The sequence below is a fragment of the Raphanus sativus genome, chromosome 5 (assembly GCF_000801105.2).
Source record: "Raphanus sativus cultivar WK10039 chromosome 5, ASM80110v3, whole genome shotgun sequence".
Classification (NCBI taxonomy): Eukaryota; Viridiplantae; Streptophyta; class Magnoliopsida; order Brassicales; family Brassicaceae; genus Raphanus; species Raphanus sativus.
Window position 1 is genome coordinate 38355377 of NC_079515.1, and position 16883 is coordinate 38372259.

The window sequence follows — 16883 nt, forward strand, 5'->3', positions numbered from 1 at the left end:
CCCGCTATCTAGTAACCACCAATCAAATGTCTTGCTTACTAGTCAAATTGAAAAGAACATCATAACTACTTTAAACCAGGTTAGGTTGACCGATGAAAATAACCAACTTAAACCGGTTTTAGCAAACCGATACACCGGTCATTGGCGTTTCTTTCACCCATTCAATTTGTTGATTAGAGATTTGCAAAGATATATGGTAAAGTTGGGCTTGTGTGTGTTTAAGACCAAGTAAGTATTATTTTGGGCCGTAAGGCTAGAAGGTAATAGGCTTTATTCGGCCCACTAAAGAGACTAGGGCTTTTTGGTTTTCTCTGATTAAATGAGGCTTCATAAATATATATAAATCCCGTTACTCTGTCACTAGGGTTTCTGATTCTCTGAGCTAAAAGAAGAGTAGCGGCGGCGTAACACGAGTGAAGATCACGATGGGTACGGCGATTGAAATGATTCCTCTCTTAATCGTATTGGTCCGAGTATTAAATATATTCTTGTTTGTGTTTGGTGTATGTAGCAAGGATTAAGGTTCACGAACTGAGGGACAAGTCGAAGAGCGATCTTCAGAACCAGCTTCAGGATCTCAAGGCTGAGCTCGCTCTCCTCCGTGTCGCTAAAGTCACCGGTGGTGCTCCCAACAAGCTCTCTAAAATGTACGTACCCTATAGCTAACAAAGCTTTTGTTATATCATTTGTTATTCAGTTGATGTAGATAGAATAGAGAATTGATTCATGTGGCTTCTTAGGTCATCTGTGTTTTTTTATTCTTGTTCCAATGGGAAATGTTGAAATCTGAAACTGTTGTGTGTTATTGTAATAAACAGCAAGGTTGTCCGGAAATCCATAGCTCAGGTGTTGACCGTGACCTCACAGAAGCAGAAATCTGCTCTAAGAGAAGCATACAAGAACAAGAAGTTCATCCCTCTTGATCTCCGTCCTAAGAAGACCCGTGCTATCCGCAGACGCCTCACCAAACATCAGGTCTGCTTATACGAACACAAGAACTCAAATAAATTTCTTGTCTTTGATCCGATCATTGCAAGGTTCTTATTATTTTTTTTCCTTGGCATTTTGTTTTCCCAGCTCTCTTTGAAGACCGAGCGTGAGAAGAAGAAGGAGATGTACTTCCCGATCAGAAAGTACGCTATCAAAGTTTAAATTCGTTCTACTAGAAACTCTGTTTCAGCTTTTTGTTGTGTTTTTGATGCAAACTTGTTTTGTTCTTCGCTTTGTGCTCTTTTCTCAAACAGTTTCACCAACTTTGATTATGGTTACCATTGATATTTTGCATTTTCTTAACTCCTTGCTAATATTCCATCCATTATTTTACTCAAGGAGCTGAAATTAAACTGTTATAGCATGATATGTTTCAATGTTAAATTGTTAACTTACACAAAATTGAACGATTTAACGCCTAATATAATTGAGTTGAAAACTTGTCTATGCTAAGAAACCATAGAGCTTAGTATGGTAATCCAGTTATAATCTTATCACTTTTAATTGTGCTTACAAGCATATGTTTAGACTGCTAGTCAAAGGACTAATAATAAAGAATGCTCATGACTAAAAGCAATAAGTACTCATATTACTCCTTCGTATTGGAACTACATTTTCTTAACTATCCCATCTAAGTAACTGAAGACGGTGGAACTCGGAAGTTGAAACATGATCCATTGCTTACGAACAGTATTCTAAACATTTGTCTCCGTAAATCCCAAACAAAAAGAAAAGGAAAATGCGACCACAGTGGGAGTCGAACCCACGACCTTTTGATCCGAAGTCAAACGCGCTAATCCACTGCGCTATGCGGTCTTTGTGTCTTTTCAATTACTAAATTTTAAAGTCTCAAATTTTAGACTAAGATATTTTGGTATGAATATCTAGGATTCCATCAATTTTTTTTTTTTGGAAAATAGTGTATAACATGAACCGATGTAATCAAATATCAAAAATGTTATTTGAAGAAGTATGTGGTGGTATATGGTGAAATATACTTGCACAGATAATAAGATCTTGTCTGAGTCTTATGTAAGGATTGAGCTACTGTGTCATAAAATGTGCTACATGCATATGCCCCCTTTTTATTACTCTTGCATAGGAAATATATATATATATATAAAGCTTTCTCAATTCAGAAACAAAATAAAACATTTTAAGAAGTCGAATAAAATTAGTTTGTTAAATGCCTCCCAAATATTATCTCGTATGTTGCCAAAACGAGAAAAATAGAATTTTGTGTGTTATGATCGCTTACGCGTGAAAGGCAAAGATGAGTCAAAGGTCTTCCTCATATTTCTCTGTCAGTTTCGTAACCACAACGATTAACGCCCTGAATTATTCATGCATCGTTCTGTAACAGATTAAATAAAGAAGTCTAGAGCTTATCTCTTCTAACGACACCTCCCCGAATCTAGATTCAGTAGTAGGTTCTTCAAAAAGGGAACCCTCTTCACCATCTGGTTCTTGAATAAGGCGAGGCGTTTCGTTCTTTTTTTTTTCCCTTCAAGATTCCTGCAACTGACGACAACAACATTTGATCAAACATTTGATCAAAGATGAGAGCCATAACCGGTTTCAGCTTCTTCTCCAAGATGGCTTATTCCAAAAAGAAACCTTCTCCCTCAATACCTAAGAAAGGCTTCGACTCGTCAGAGATCGACCTCACAATCGACAACGCCGCAGAGATCATCGAGAAATGGAACACAGAGTACGTTTCCACGACAAAGTTCTATTCTCTGTTCTGCGAGAGCAAGAAAGAAGCCAACAAGTTCATAAACGGCGTCAAAGATTTGCAAAAATCGATGGATTCGTTGATCACAGAAGATCCAAACTCCGAGAGTCTCCTCAGAGCGCAGAAGCTCATGCAGGTCGCTATGAAACGTCTCCAGAGCGAGTTTTACCAGATTCTTTCGATGAACCGTGCGCATCTGGATCCTGAAACCGTCTCTACATACTGTGAGGACGTTCGCCACCGCCACGAGTCTCGTCTTGCTGGTGACTCCATCGTCGAGGTTGAAGAGGTCTCCAAGAGCTCTATGAAGGAGCTGAAGTCCATCGCCGAGTGCATGATCGCTGCGGGTTACGCGAAAGAGTGTGCGAGTACCTACAAATGCTTTAGAAAATCGATAGTCGACGAAGGGATGCACCGTCTCGGAGTCGAGAAGATAAGCTCTTCCAAGGTGAAGAAGATGCCGTGGGAGGTTGTCGAGATGAAGATGAGGAGCTGGATCGATGCGGTTAACGTCTCGATGAAGACACTCTTCAGCGGGGAGAAGACTCTATGCGATGAAGTCTTCGAAGGATCTGCCTCTCTCAGAGAGTCTTGTTTTAGAGACATATCTAAAGAAGGAGCTCTGCTTCTGTTAGGGTTTCCTGAAAGCGTTGCCGTGAGAGACAAGAAAAATCCGAACCCTAAAAAGATTTTTCCGTTGCTTGATATGTACGGCACCGTTATTGAGAACTTACCTATGATTGAGTCTATCTTCTCGTTCCAATCAGTGTCTTCTGTTCGGTCTCAAGCTCTCAGCTCGCTTAACAGACTCAGCGAGTCCATTCTCTCCCACCTGGTGGATTTTGAGTCTGAGATAAGGAAAGATTCATCAAAGACGGTGGTTAATGGCGGAGATGTGCATCCGCTGACTATCTCCGCCATGGACCACTTCTCTCGCCTGGCGGAGTACAGTGACATTCTCGTGAATATCATAAAAGGATCATCTTCTTCCGCTAAAACATTGCTTCCAAAATCTTACTTCAATGTCTCTGAATCATCAGAGGGATCTGAGGTGAGAGTGCGGTTCGCGTGGATGATTCTCGTCCTCCTATGCAAGATCGACGGCAAAGCAGAGATGTACAAGGACTTCTCCGTGCAATATCTCTTCTTGGCCAACAACCTCCAGCACGTGGCGTCACGTGCACGCTCCACCACGGGCCTTAAGCGCCTCCTCGGCGACGAATGGATCGCGAGGCATTTCGAGAAAGTCGGGCAGTTCGCTAGAAGCTACGAGAGGCTCGCGTGGGAACCACTCGCGTCGATGTGTCCGAAGACGGAGATGTCGGTGGAGGAAGCGAAGACGCAGCTCGAAAGGTTCAGCGAGTGTTTCGAGAGCACGTGGGAGTCGCAGAGCGCGTGCGTCGTGCCTGATCCGAAGCTGCTGGAGGAGATGAGAACCTCGATCGCCGAGAAGCTGTTGCCGGCTTATCGTGATTTTTATAACGCTCATGCGAACGCGGTTATATTGGCGGGAACGGATGGTGGGTGGAATGTCCGGTATACCCCTGATGATGTCGCAAAGTACTTGTCGGAGTTGTTTAGCGGGAAAGGTACTGTTTTGGAGGAGTCATGTGTGTTTCGGACATCTTTCGGTCTTGTTACAGCTCGTAACTCTTCTCGACGAAAGAAGCGGTCTTTGTCATGCAGAAGATTTTGAAGGGGAAATATATTTTCGAAGATAGCCTCTTTTATGTTCACCATTAATTGATTTGTGTTAATTATCTTCACGTTACTTAAAATTACGGTATATACCATAAATGATATGGTAAGCCACTGAACAATGTTCTCTCGTTATATGTATTAACGTATCATCACAAATCTTTTGGTCTGATCAACTAACAAAAAAAAATTACATAAATTTTAAAGTAGATCAAATTAGTATTCAACTTGTCTATTAGCAATAGTTGACGGTTAAATAAATTATGTTTATAGTTTTGATAGAATTGATCATATTTAAGAAATGTTGTATTGAGTTCAAATATATAAGTAATTCATGTGTTCAGTGAGTATTGTAAGCATTGAGGAAGACTAGTCATTTTGCCAAAAAAAAAGGAGCTTCTAAAGAATACAGATCTGGTGTTTGATTTCAGTATCTTATTGACTTCGAGAATACATACATTTTATTGTCTTGTGATAGTCATCTTATTAAGTCTATCATTCTGTATTCTAGAGTTACTGAAAGAGAGTGAGCCCCAATTTTATTTATTCTATTCAAATAATCAACTTCTGTTTGGAAATATGTCTTCATCCACAACTTGGCGAAGTGTGTGAGATGTCATAGGTTTTTAATCCCAAAAATCGAAATAACACATGAATTACATGACCAATCTAAGAAATGAATGAATAATCAAAAGAGAGTAATGACTCTTTGAAGGCTATGGTGAAGATGAAGGGCGTAATGGGATCTGTGAAGGCTATGTAACTTTCCCATATATCCGGACAATTTCAGTTTTTGTATTTTGGGTATATAATGACTCTTTGTTGCAACTGAACTCACCAAAGATGTTATACTTGTTAGCTTTGTCCTCTCTTTTAAACCTCTTTTTGTAGCTGTCGACAGTATCTATAAGATATTAATTTAGCTTTTTTTAGGAACTTCATTAGAGATTTTAGCCTGATCATGTACGTTAAAGTGTCAGTTCAATTTAGAGAAAATTCGACTGATAAAGTTATTATTTAACGTTGAGACAGTGTGATTACCCAACCAGCCGGAGAATGCCAAACCGGCCTGAAACTAAAATACCAATTACATTCTATATTAGGGTTAACTAATAGATGAGTTTACAACATCATATGTTCTGTTCCGTGTCTAAGATGCTGACGTGGTAAACATCCCTAACTGAAAACGAGGACGATCGAAACAAGACAACCCAAATTACACAAACAAAGAAGGGCTAAGCTCTCTGCTTCATATGAATCTATAATCGGATCTCAAACCCTTGCCGTCACGGTGAAGGTATCGTCGGCCAAACGACAACGACGGCTCTTATGACTTAAATCTTCTTCTCGAGCCTGAGAACCAGAAACCGGTGGTCTTTCTTATCAACGTAGAATATCATGACCCCGCTTTGAAATCTCTCAGCTTTTATCTCTGAAAATGGGATCCAGAATCCAAGAAGGTACAACGATTGGTAGATTAGGAAACACGTAACAATTTTTTTTCATTGCCCTTAGATCCTGACTCAAAACGTTACGATAATTTGTTGCGGAATTAGAAACCGTGTGAAGAGATTAGCTATACTTTTAGGGTTAGGTTTTAAATGGCCTGATGTATTTGTCATTTGCTTGAAAAAGAAGCAAACAATGTGTTATCAATCTGACTCTTGCAGAGAAGGAGCTGGAACCGGATATGGAGAAGGGTTGGGGGACGGATCCGGTGAGTCCAGCAGGGAGCACTGTAGCGGATCTCTCCTCACCAACTCCAACCCCAAGGAAGACTCTGGTTCTGTCCAATTCGGGTAAGGCATTAATGGTGTCTAACTCAAGCAAGTCCCTAGGACTTTCCAATTCGGGAAAACGGTTTGATCCAACGGGTAAAAAGAAGTATGTGAAACAAGTCACCGGCCGCCACAACGACACCGAGCTTCACCTAGCTGCTCAACGAGGAGATTTGGCTGCTGTTAAACAGATTCTTAGTGACATTGATTCTCAGATCACTGGTACTATTTCAGGATCTGATTTTGATGATGAGGTATGATGAAGCCTTCCTCTGCCCTGCCCATACTAAAGCTCAAAAATGCTGAAATTGTATTGATTCTATTGTCTTGTATTGAAAACATAAAAAGGTAGCACAAATAATGACAGCAGTGGTAAACGAGGTGAATGAGTTGGGAGAGACACCACTTTTTACAGCTGCAGAGAAAGGCAATATTGATGTTGTCAAAGAGCTTTTGTGTTACACCACTAAAGAGTCTCTTATGCAGAAGAATCTCTCTGGATTCGACGCTTTACACATTGCTTGCAGTCAAGGCCATCGAGGTGAGTCTCACTAAGCAAAACTGTTAATAAATAAACAAAGTCTCACATCATAATTAGACATAGTTAACGAATATACAAAAAGATAAGGCCGATTCACTTATCGCCAATTGATTTTAAGTTATAAGCGTAACTTTAACACAAACCTTTTTTGGAAAAAAGAAAGATTCATAATTTTTCTGACCAAGACCTTGTTTTATTGCAGCTATTGTCCAGTTACTGCTTGAGCATGAACCTCTACTGAGTAAAACAGTAGCTCAATCAAACGCAACACCACTTGTTTCAGCTGCAACGCGAGGGCATTCAGAAGTAGTAAATGAATTGCTTGCTAAAGACTCGAGCTTGCTTGAGATATCAAGATCTAATGGGAAAAACGCGCTTCACTTAGCTGCACGTCAAGGCCATGTGGATATCGTGAGAACGTTGCTTGATAGAGATCCTCAATTAGCAAGACGAACAGACAAGAAAGGACAAACGTCTTTGCATATGGCTGTGAAAGGAATTAGCTCAGAAGTAGTGAGATTACTCCTTCGAGCTGATCCCGCTATCGTCATGCTTCCTGACAAGTTTGGTAACACCGTGTTGCATATCGCCACACGAAAGAAAAGAGCAGAGGTAAAATAACAAAGTTGATTGTTTCACACTCTATTTGTTGTTCGGTTTGATTCTTGATTCTTGATTTTATTTTTATAATTATTGATTCTTGATTTATTTTATGATTCTTGTATTTATGATTATTGGTTCTTGTGTTTATGATTCTTGATTCTTGTTTTACAATTATTTATTGTTGATTTTCTCTTCTTTTTATTCTTGTTTTGATTTGTAGATTGTGAATGAGCTGTTACAACTTCCTGATACAAACGTGAATGCGCTAACACGAGACCACAAAACCGCTTACGACATAGCTGAAGGACTCACTCATTCAGAGGAAACACAAGAGATCAAAGACATTTTATCCCGTTGCGGTGCGCTCAAAGCCAACGAGCTGAACCAGCCAAGAGACGAGCTGAGAAAGACCGTGACCGAGATTAAAAAAGACGTCCATACGCAGCTCGAACAAACTCGAAGAACCAACAAAAACGTCGACGGGATCGCCAAGGAGCTAAGGAAACTCCACAGAGCTGGAATCAACAATGCTACAAACTCGGTAACCGTCGTGGCTGTCCTCTTCGCCACCGTGGCATTCGCCGCCATTTTCACGGTTCCCGGAGGCGACGACGACAACGGTGTGGCCGTGATGGTCCACGCAACATCGTTCAAGATATTCTTTATATTCAACGCGATTGCGCTCTTCACTTCGTTAGCGGTAGTTGTCGTGCAGATCACGCTAGTGAGAGGAGAGACTAAAACGGAAAGACGTGTGGTGGAAGTAATCAATAAGCTGATGTGGCTCGCCTCTGTCTGCACCAGCGTGGCATTTATTTCTTCCTCGTATATTGTGGTTGGTCGAAGGAATAGATACGCAGCGATTGTGGTTACGGTCATAGGAACCGTGACTATGACCGGGATTTTGAGTATAATGACTTACTATGTTGTGAAATCTAAGAGGACGAGGAAGGTGAGGAAGAAGGAGAAGAAGAAGAAGTTTGGTAGAAATGGGACAGGCTCATGGCATAATGCGAATCCGTCGGAGACTGAATCCGAGGTGAATCCAATTTACGCTATCTGATCGTTGATGATGATTGATTATCAATGGAAAACTCGTGTTATTTTTTGTTCTTGATCTATGTAAGTGTAGTTTTTTTTACTAAGGTCGTATACATAACATTGTTACATCGTATATCATTCTTTTCCTATTGTATCAACTCCTTAACATGAGATATTGCAAGTAGAGACAAGTTTGAGCTCTTTCTTGTGTACAAAGTCATAGAATATGCTTACAAAAGTCCAATAATGGAGTTTCACAGCTCATTTCTAACTGATTTCTATAGTCACCTTTTCTACCGGTAGTTTCCTGAATTTTCCATGGGTTTTAATCTTCATGTGGATGTGAGAGCAAACACGCTTGAAACCATTAATAAATCTATACATTACACTGGATAATAAAAGCTTAGAGGTCATGAGCGACTTAGATGAAACATGTCACTGGCGAGGAGTATACAGATTGGTTTAGACATCCGCTGCAGATCAGTTCTAGACCGGTTTTACTGAAAATTATTTTATATGGCGCTTAGGCTAATCCTCTGTATAACGCTTATGATTTTTGGAACAATGGGAAGTTAAAACAAAATCTAAAAATACACTACAGTTTTTTTGGTTTTATAATGTTTTTGCATCAACCTAAATATAAGAATTCAACAATCTGTTAAAATGGAAATCTCTAACTGAATAACATAACAAAAACAAAAACCTTAGAAACAGAGAAACTCATGATGAGACACAACAATAATACAAAGACATGGAGATGTCTGTCAACTTGTCTCACCCATCATCATGTCTTTTCTTTATCCTCCTTCTCTTCTCCGATCATCATTCCGCCGCAGGAACTTACATCCCCGGCATGTCAAATGCGGCGGCACGTATGTTCAACAGAGCGAGGAAAGCAAAACAAGCGAGGGAGTTTCTAAACGCTCACAACGTAGCACGTGAGTCTTCAGGCGTGCCACCTCTTGGATGGCACAAAGGCCTGGCCCGGTTCGCTCATAAATGGGCCATACAACGTAAGCCCGACTGCAGTATGCAACATTCAGGAGGGCCTTACGGCGAGAACATTTTTTGGTACCGGGAGAAGAAGACGTGGTGGCCGGAGAGAGTGGTGATGAAATGGTTTGAAGAGAGGTTTAACTACGAGTCGAAATCAAACACGTGCGCATCGGGAGAGATGTGCGGTCATTACACGCAGATCGTGTGGCGAGACACGACAGCTGTTGGATGCGCACGTGTGAAATGTGATGAAGGTCGTGGGTTTCTTGTGGTGTGCGAGTATAATCCACGTGGGAATTACGAAGGTGAAAGCCCTTTTGATCAAAACCAGTAAACGAGAGATGTTTTAGAGATTGAAGACATGTTTTTTTTTTCTTTTCTTCTTTCCTGTATACATATATAAAGCCAAGATGGGATTGAAATTGTTCTTGGAATGGTTTAAGGAAAATTTTAAGTTGATATATAATGTGTCCCTATTTGGTTGATAATGTAATGATCAAATATTCGAAATAACTTACGCACTACTTATCGTAAGTGAAACTATTTTTGTTCGTTTGTAAGAAAACCATTATTATCACTATCCGAGAAAGAAACATATATATATTATCAGTTACAATAAAAATATAAATATTATTGCTTAAATTGATTGATACATATTTTTGAATTAGCAGGAACATAATCATTCAAATAAAAACCACAAGATTGGGATATTAATTTGGATGCAAACTTAACTCAGTCTTGTGATTTTTTTATGTTTTTTGCTTATGATGTTTTTGCATTTGAGATTATTACGATTCAGAATTTGTTAGAAAAAAGATATTTCTCATTAGTCTCAATGGTCAGCTATACAAGTGTATATATACAATCAAAATTACTAAACCAAACTAATCCAATTCTCAATAAATTAGTAAACCGACGAAAGAAAACCGGTTTAACTCTAATAGAGATAGTAATATGTACTTATTAATATAGTCTTCTTCATCTTCCTCTTCCTGGAATACATACAAGAAAAAACTTATAACCCTATCTAAATATTACTCGAGTTAGTAGCTAGAGAGAGATAACTGCTTAGATGAAACTTGGAAGTCTAGTAATCACAGATTCACAATCACACTCAAACATTATGGGCTATTAATAGCTAGATATGCTCGTTAGTTTAAAATAATATAGAAGGCCCAAAAATAGCTACGATATATGAATGAAACCATATCTGGAATGTTTTAACTTTGGGCCAAAGCAAAAAATAAATAACTTGGGCCAATCGGCCTACACAAGGCCCACTAATCGGTCACTAACCCTAGACAAAACCTAGAATATATATATCGAAAACCCTAAGGACGTCACACCAACAGACAGTGAGAGAAGAGAGACAAAACCTAAAAGAGAGAGAAATGGCCACCTCCGTCGCACGTCCCCTCGTCACCGTCCAAGGTCTTGACAACGACATGACCACCGATCGATCCCCAACCGTCGTCTTACCCGACGTCATGACCGCTCCCGTCCGCCCCGACATCGTCAGCTTCGTCCACGCGCAGATCTCCAACAACAGCCGCCAGCCCTACGCCGTCTCCAAGAAAGCCGGTCACCAGACCTCCGCCGAGTCGTGGGGAACCGGACGCGCCGTCTCTCGTATCCCTCGCGTCCCCGGAGGCGGGACTCACCGCGCCGGACAAGCCGCGTTCGGAAACCAGTGCCGCGGCGGTCGCATGTTCGCTCCGACGAAGACTCACCGTCTCTGGCACAGGCGCGTGAACGTCAACATGAAGAGGCACGCGATCGTCTCCGCCATCGCCGCGACTGCTGTTCCCGCGCTCGTGGTTGCGCGTGGGCATAAGATCGAGAACGTCCCCGAGATGCCACTTGTCGTTAGCGACTCTGTTGAAGCCGTGGAGAAGACGTCAGCTGCTATCAAGGTTTTGAAGCAGATCGGTGCTTACGATGACGCGGAGAAGGCGAAGGACAGTATTGGGATTAGGTCTGGTGTTGGTAAGATGAGGAACAGGCGTTACGTTTGCAGGAAAGGTCCTCTTGTGGTTTACGGAACCGAAGGTTCCAAGATTGTCAAGGCGTTTAGGAACCTTCCCGGTGTTGAGCTTTGCCACGTGGAGAGGCTTAACCTGTTGAAGCTTGCTCCCGGTGGTCACCTTGGGAGGTTTGTGGTTTGGACCAAGTCTGCTTTCGAGAAGCTTGAGGGGATCTATGGATCGTTTGAGAAAGGGTCGGAGATGAAGAAAGGGTACGTGCTTCCTAGGGCTAAGATGGTGAATGCTGATTTGGCGAGGATTATTAACTCTGACGAGGTGCAGAGTGTGGTGAAGCCGATTAAGAAGGATGCGGCGAGGGCTGTGATGAAGAAGAATCCTTTGAAGAATTTGAATGTGATGTTGAAGTTGAATCCGTATGCTAAGACTGCGAAGAGGATGTCTTTGTTGGCCGAGGCGCAGAGGGTTAAGTCCAAGAGTGAGAAACTCACCAAGAAGAGGAAGACGGTTACTAAGGTAATATCACTTGTTCATGTCTTTGTTTTATCATTGTTTACAGTTCTATTGCTAATCTGTTAGATAGTATTATTTGGTCTAGTTATTTAGTAGTGTTGTCTTAAATCGATCGTATGGTTAATTACAAATGCAGAATGAAATGGCTTTGTAACTAAATGTCTTTTGCTTTTCTTGTCTGAATTCGTGTATCTCATGTTTTGTCTTTGTTAGAGTTTGGTAGAATTTTGTAATCAAAAGTTTACTCTTTTCTTGTCAAACTGATGTAGTTTCTTGTGCAAAGTTTTAGAGTTTTTTCTAACACTGTTATTAATCTCTTAATCTTACAGGAGGAGGCATTGGCGATCAAAGCAGCAGGGAAGTCGTGGTACCAGACTATGATCTCCGACAGTGACTACACCGAGTTTGACAACTTCACCAAATGGCTCGGTGCTAGCCAGTGATACTATCTATCATATGCGTGAAATGTTGTTGTCTTTAGTTAAAGGTTTTGGTTTTATATCTATTTGGTTTTTTTATGTCGTAATTCTAAGTTCAGCTTTGGACAAGTTATGTCATTTTTCATTTTTGGACCTTGCTTTCATCAATCGAACCAAGTTTAAGACAGCTTTATTCTTTTATCAGTTTTTATTACTTTATATTTCGTTATTAGAACTTAATTCTATATACTCTTTCTCATGGTTTTCTAATTTCGTGAGTAGATTCTTTGCCACCCAAATAAAGTAAACCATTGGTTGTCATAACTTCAATATCCATGTAAATAATAATTACAAAAGCCTAATAGTTCTAAAAATTAACAACAGATCCTCAACAGTTACAAGCTTTCATGCAAATTTAAATCACTGCTCTCAGTTCTTGAGATGGAAGATTCAGGATCTTCATAACATTTTTATTTTTTTTATCTAACGTTCTCAAAATAAAGTAATAGGGGGGTTTCATAGCTATGGGTTTTATAAACGGGCCCAATTGATTGAACCCTAGACCCAGTCACTACCTGTTCGCCACGTGGACTATCCGGCAATGTAAGAAGTTACCAGAAAAAAAGACACAGAAACGAGAAACCCGTTTCTTTCTGGTTCAGTTTGACGTCTTCATCTACTTGAAAGAAACCACCTCCCGCCGCCGGAAAACCGCAGTCTCACCACCACCACCGCCGTAGGTTTGTTGACCTCTCTCTCTCTCTCTCTCTCTCTTTGATTTGTTGAGAAACGAAGTGAAGTAATTTCTGATTACATTTCTATTTTAGGGTTTTAGTCATGTCGACGGAACAAGAACGTCTAGGGTCCGACGCTGCTGATGAAAGTAAGGCGTCGAGGGTTGATATCCGAATGTCTGAACTCCCAGCTGATGTTCAAGATCAGGAGCTAGATGGAGATAACAAGCAAGAAGGCTGCGTCGTCGTTGAACCAGGAGCTTCTTCAGCTGGTGATGATCTTGGAATGACCAAGGAGAAAGAATCTGTAAATGGAAGTTCAGATCTGGTCTTAGGAACAACCACTAAGGAAAGTGAGAAGAAGGAAGTCTCAGTTAATGTTGAAAAAGAAGAACCTGACATAAAGCAAGGAACAGAAGCTGAGAGCTTGGATGATATTGAGTGTTTTATGGGTTTAGATCCATACGAAAGCAAGGATGAGAGTGCTTTGGATACTGATGACAATACTCCTGTGACTTTGAAAGTGAAGCTCTCTGACTCAGATTTAGTCTGGGCTAAAGTGAGGAGCCATCCGTGGTGGCCTGGACAGGTCTTTGACGCCTCTGCTGCGACAGACAAGGCGAAGAAGCATTTCAAGAAAGGAAGCTTTTTAGTTACATACTTCGGAGACTGCTCCTTCGCTTGGAACGACGCGTCAAAGGTAAAGCCTTTCCGACATCATTTCTCTCAAATGGCGAAGCAGAGTAGCCTGCCTAGTTTTGTCGATGCCGTTGATTTCGCTTTGGAAGAGGTGTCGAGAAGGATAGAGTTCGGTTTAGCTTGTTCTTGTATCTCGGAGGAAGTCTATCAGAGGATCAAGACTCAGAAGATAATCAATCCTGGAATCAGAGAAGATTATAGCATAGTACAAGGGGGAGACAAGGTCTCAAGTGCGGAACTCTTTGAACCTGCAGAACTTGTGGAGTATGTGAAGCGTTTAGCATGCTCTCCAAGCTATGATCCTTCTTCTGATGAGCTGCAGTTTGTAAGTCAGAGAGCTAGGTTATTGGCTTTTAATCGCTGGAAAGGCTATACCGACCTCCCTGAGTTTGAGACACTTCAAGGATCAGTGGAGTCTGCACCCAAGATATCTCCTGAAGATACTGAAGTGAAAGAGTCTGCTCCTGAACCGAAAAAGAAAAAGAGTAAACAAGTGAAAGAGTCTTCTCCTGAACCGAAAAAGAGTAAACAAGTTTATACTAAAAGGAGAAAGACAGAAGACAAAGATCAGTGTAAACTTGATGGAGTGTTTGAGTATGAGGACACTACTACTACTGTTGTGAAGAAAAAGGAGAAAACTTTGGCAGAGTTCATTGCTGAGAAACGCTTAAGCAAAAGTCATGGTAAGAGATCAGATGAAAATGCGGTTAGGAAGCAGGATGGTGAAAAGAAACGCAAGGTTGTGCATTCAGAACCTGCCAAGTCTTCTTCTGCCAAAAGGATGAAGACAGAAGATTCAGGATCGCCAATGTCTCCTCCCAAGAATGATCAGAAGATTACACCAATGAAGGCTAAAACAAGTTTTGGAATTGGGGAGAGCATATTGAGAGTAGCAAACCAAATGCATTGTTCAACACCTACTGGACTTGTGCCTTGCAGTAAGAACAATAGCAGCGGAAAAAGTAAACCTAAAAGAGAGCCATCTCTTAGTGAAACACTTTCAAGCCGTCACTCTGCTTCTACTACCAAGGCCTCAAGTGGGAAACCCAATCTCATCAGCATAGACAAGCTACAATCAGGACAAGTTTCACATGTCGGAAAGGAAACACCTAATAGTGAACTTGTAGAAGAGTCGATGTCGGAGGTCAAGAACTTGAAAGGCTCCTCTGATGAAAAGATGGTAAATGAAGAAGCTGCAAGCATTGTGGGTGAGATGACTAGTGAGGATAGCAAACAAACTGAAGAGAAGATCACTGGCTCGGACTTGAAAGTGAAAGAGCAGCATGTCAACAAGAACTGCCCTGAAGAATCTTCTGCGTAGTAGGGAGGCTGACCTTTACCGCCTAATGCACTAATCAGAACAAGACTTCGGTTATAGACTCTTTGTAGACAACTTTTGTTTTCTTTCCAAGTTTTAGGTTTGTATCTGATTATATTTGAGCAGACCAATACCTTAAAAGTATGAAAAAAGTTACAACCTTATTTATTGTTTCCAGTTTAATGAAATTCACTAAGATCTAAAGAGTGACACACTGACAGCTTCAAAGTAACTATAATGCTTTAGGCAACGTGAATCAAAAACTGATGAAACAAAACCGAGTTTAAAACTCAACCACTGGTACACATGTTCGAGAATCTTGAAGCAGAACAAAGGTAAAATGGCTTCAAAGCCTTCAAGTATCAAAAATCCATTAACAAAACAAGCTTAAGAAAACAGTAGAGAGTCTAAGACCTAGGCTTCTCCTTCTTCTCCTTGAAAAGGGCCAAGAGTGAGACACCAGACACCTTCACCACCTTGAACCTGACTCCGGGAATATCTCCGACGGCATGTCCTTTACGTCCGAATCCAGCAATCAACACCTCATCCTGCACAACATCCCATCAATGAGACAGAAGATTGTAAGAATTATTACTAAGGAAACAACTGATTACTGAGAAGCTATGAACTTACGTTTTCTTCAATGTAGTTCAAGCAACCATCATTAGGAACGAAAGCAGCAATCTTTTTGCCGTTCTTGATCAACTGAACTCTGGCACATTTACGAATGGCAGAGTTAGGCTGCTTAGCCTCAATACCACTGCATCATCATTAACAACAAAAACTTATCAATCTCAGAACAAAAATCAAGGAAGAAAGAGAGGAAGTGTGCAAGTCTTTACATCTTCTCAAGGACGATTCCTTTGGCGTGGGAAGAACCAGCAAAAGGCTTCTTCCACTCGTTTCCTTGGTGACTCTTCTTGTACTGCTTGTCAGCCCACCTCTGGTTAATCCTAAGCCTCTTCAGCTTGCGCCCAGCTCCCATACCACGTGTCTTACTAAAGAGTTTTAAAAGACAACGCATTGAGGTTATAATTCACATAAAGTCAGAATCTTTATTACAAAAAGGATATAACATATGAAAAGAGGTTACAAGGAGTCAGAATCTCTTGTGATTAAAAATAACCAAGTAGCATCAGATTCACCATTTCCATTAAACCTAGTGAACTAAGAGGTGAACACAACCAGAAGGAAAACAAACAGAACACGACCAAAGAACAGTCCTAAACCCGACAAGACATGATGGAGTTAACTAATCATTGCGATTTCATCGAAATCGAAACATGAAAACAGAACATAAACACTAAAAGAGAGAGAGATGAGATTGGAAACAGAGGATCGGAAATAAACCATACCCCATGTTTGCGACGGCGAGAGAGAGTGAGAAGAGAGACTTGACTGCAAGTGCTTAAGGCGTGAGAGCTAGAGAGGAACCCTAAAGCTAAGAAGCAATTTATATAGGGTTGTCAATTGATATGCAATCCGGTCTGGTGTAAACCGGTTTTCTATAAGAAGACGGATTGATGAGATTTTAATTGGATTTTGTGGTTTTCTTCTTTAATAAAAACTAAAAAGGCATACATACCGGTAACTACTGAATTTTGTTGGGTTAGATAAAAAAAAGAAGTGAATTTTGTTGAAAAGAAAACTTAGAGTGATTGATAAGCTTTTATAAATATTTTTTTTGCTACTAAAAACAGTTAATTATCTTAATTATTATTTAAAAATTAATTAAACCATATTTTATAATTTTTAATACATTTTGGCGATTTTATTTTGTAAGATATTTACGTTTTAGCCATTTGTTTACAATGTGACGAGAGAGAGCTGGTTTAC

At 40.5% G+C, this 16883-nt stretch overlaps 7 protein-coding genes and 1 non-coding gene across 8 annotated transcripts; 6 read left to right on the forward strand and 2 right to left on the reverse strand.

The window, feature by feature from the left end:
* Nucleotides 1–345: 345 nt before the first annotated feature.
* LOC108857719 (60S ribosomal protein L35-1) lies at nt 346–1296 on the forward strand. Its single transcript, XM_018631732.1, has 4 exons — nt 346–429; nt 512–647; nt 819–975; nt 1078–1296. Exons 1-4 carry the CDS (start codon nt 426–428, stop codon nt 1150–1152), a joined length of 372 nt encoding a protein of 123 aa, XP_018487234.1. The 5' UTR covers nt 346–425; the 3' UTR covers nt 1153–1296.
* Nucleotides 1297–1732: 436 nt separating this feature from the next.
* Nucleotides 1733–1806, reverse strand: TRNAR-UCG (transfer RNA arginine (anticodon UCG)). The gene has a single exon. It is a non-coding gene; the product is annotated as a tRNA-Arg (tRNA).
* A 588-nt stretch (nt 1807–2394) lies between these two features.
* LOC108860472 (exocyst complex component EXO70H1) lies at nt 2395–4421 on the forward strand. Its single transcript, XM_018634347.2, has one exon. It carries the CDS (start codon nt 2550–2552, stop codon nt 4419–4421), a length of 1872 nt encoding a protein of 623 aa, XP_018489849.1. The 5' UTR covers nt 2395–2549.
* Nucleotides 4422–5861: 1440 nt separating this feature from the next.
* On the forward strand, nt 5862–8408 carry LOC108860473 (ankyrin repeat-containing protein ITN1). The gene is made up of 5 exons (XM_018634348.2): nt 5862–5883; nt 6094–6455; nt 6550–6742; nt 6945–7354; nt 7566–8408. The coding sequence occupies exons 1-5, from the start codon at nt 5862–5864 to the stop codon at nt 8406–8408; spliced, it is 1830 nt and encodes a 609-aa protein (XP_018489850.1).
* A 593-nt stretch (nt 8409–9001) lies between these two features.
* Nucleotides 9002–9716, forward strand: LOC108858962 (pathogenesis-related protein 1). The gene has a single exon (XM_018632805.2). It carries the CDS (start codon nt 9138–9140, stop codon nt 9714–9716), a length of 579 nt encoding a protein of 192 aa, XP_018488307.1. The 5' UTR covers nt 9002–9137.
* A 1002-nt stretch (nt 9717–10718) lies between these two features.
* LOC108863537 (60S ribosomal protein L4-1) lies at nt 10719–12483 on the forward strand. Its single transcript, XM_018637996.2, has 2 exons — nt 10719–11880; nt 12207–12483. Exons 1-2 carry the CDS (start codon nt 10774–10776, stop codon nt 12318–12320), a joined length of 1221 nt encoding a protein of 406 aa, XP_018493498.1. The 5' UTR covers nt 10719–10773; the 3' UTR covers nt 12321–12483.
* A 417-nt stretch (nt 12484–12900) lies between these two features.
* Nucleotides 12901–15215, forward strand: LOC108805174 (PWWP domain-containing protein 2). Its single transcript, XM_018577146.2, has 2 exons — nt 12901–13036; nt 13124–15215. The coding sequence occupies exon 2, from the start codon at nt 13134–13136 to the stop codon at nt 15048–15050; it is 1917 nt and encodes a 638-aa protein (XP_018432648.1). The 5' UTR covers nt 12901–13036; nt 13124–13133; the 3' UTR covers nt 15051–15215.
* Nucleotides 15216–15311: 96 nt separating this feature from the next.
* On the reverse strand, nt 15312–16518 carry LOC108805175 (40S ribosomal protein S23-2). Its single transcript, XM_018577147.2, has 4 exons — nt 16403–16518; nt 15890–16045; nt 15681–15807; nt 15312–15595 (listed from the first exon to the last, which is right to left on the reverse strand). The coding sequence occupies exons 1-4, from the start codon at nt 16405–16407 to the stop codon at nt 15455–15457; spliced, it is 429 nt and encodes a 142-aa protein (XP_018432649.1). The 5' UTR covers nt 16408–16518; the 3' UTR covers nt 15312–15454.
* Nucleotides 16519–16883: the final 365 nt, after the last annotated feature.

Bases quoted from the DNA above. Each gene is read 5' to 3' on its own strand.
- LOC108857719 (XM_018631732.1), top strand. The intron at 648-818 runs GTACGTACCCTA...TGTAATAAACAG, and splicing joins CCCAACAAGCTCTCTAAAAT to CAAGGTTGTCCGGAAATCCA. The intron at 976-1,077 runs GTCTGCTTATAC...TTGTTTTCCCAG, and splicing joins GACGCCTCACCAAACATCAG to CTCTCTTTGAAGACCGAGCG.
- LOC108860472 (XM_018634347.2), top strand. From the start codon at position 2,550: ATGAGAGCCATAACCGGTTTCAGCTTCTTCTCCAAGATGGCTTATTCC.
- LOC108860473 (XM_018634348.2), top strand. From the start codon at position 5,862: ATGGGATCCAGAATCCAAGAAG. The intron at 5,884-6,093 runs GTACAACGATTG...TGACTCTTGCAG, and splicing joins GGGATCCAGAATCCAAGAAG to AGAAGGAGCTGGAACCGGAT. The intron at 6,456-6,549 runs GTATGATGAAGC...AAACATAAAAAG, and splicing joins GATCTGATTTTGATGATGAG to GTAGCACAAATAATGACAGC.
- LOC108858962 (XM_018632805.2), top strand. From the start codon at position 9,138: ATGGAGATGTCTGTCAACTTGTCTCACCCATCATCATGTCTTTTCTTT.
- LOC108863537 (XM_018637996.2), top strand. From the start codon at position 10,774: ATGGCCACCTCCGTCGCACGTCCCCTCGTCACCGTCCAAGGTCTTGAC. The intron at 11,881-12,206 runs GTAATATCACTT...TTAATCTTACAG, and splicing joins AGAGGAAGACGGTTACTAAG to GAGGAGGCATTGGCGATCAA.
- LOC108805174 (XM_018577146.2), top strand. From the start codon at position 13,134: ATGTCGACGGAACAAGAACGTCTAGGGTCCGACGCTGCTGATGAAAGT.
- LOC108805175 (XM_018577147.2), bottom strand. The intron at 15,808-15,889 runs GTAAAGACTTGC...ATGATGATGCAG, and splicing joins GGAATCGTCCTTGAGAAGAT to TGGTATTGAGGCTAAGCAGC. The intron at 15,596-15,680 runs GTAAGTTCATAG...GATGTTGTGCAG, and splicing joins TGAACTACATTGAAGAAAAC to GATGAGGTGTTGATTGCTGG.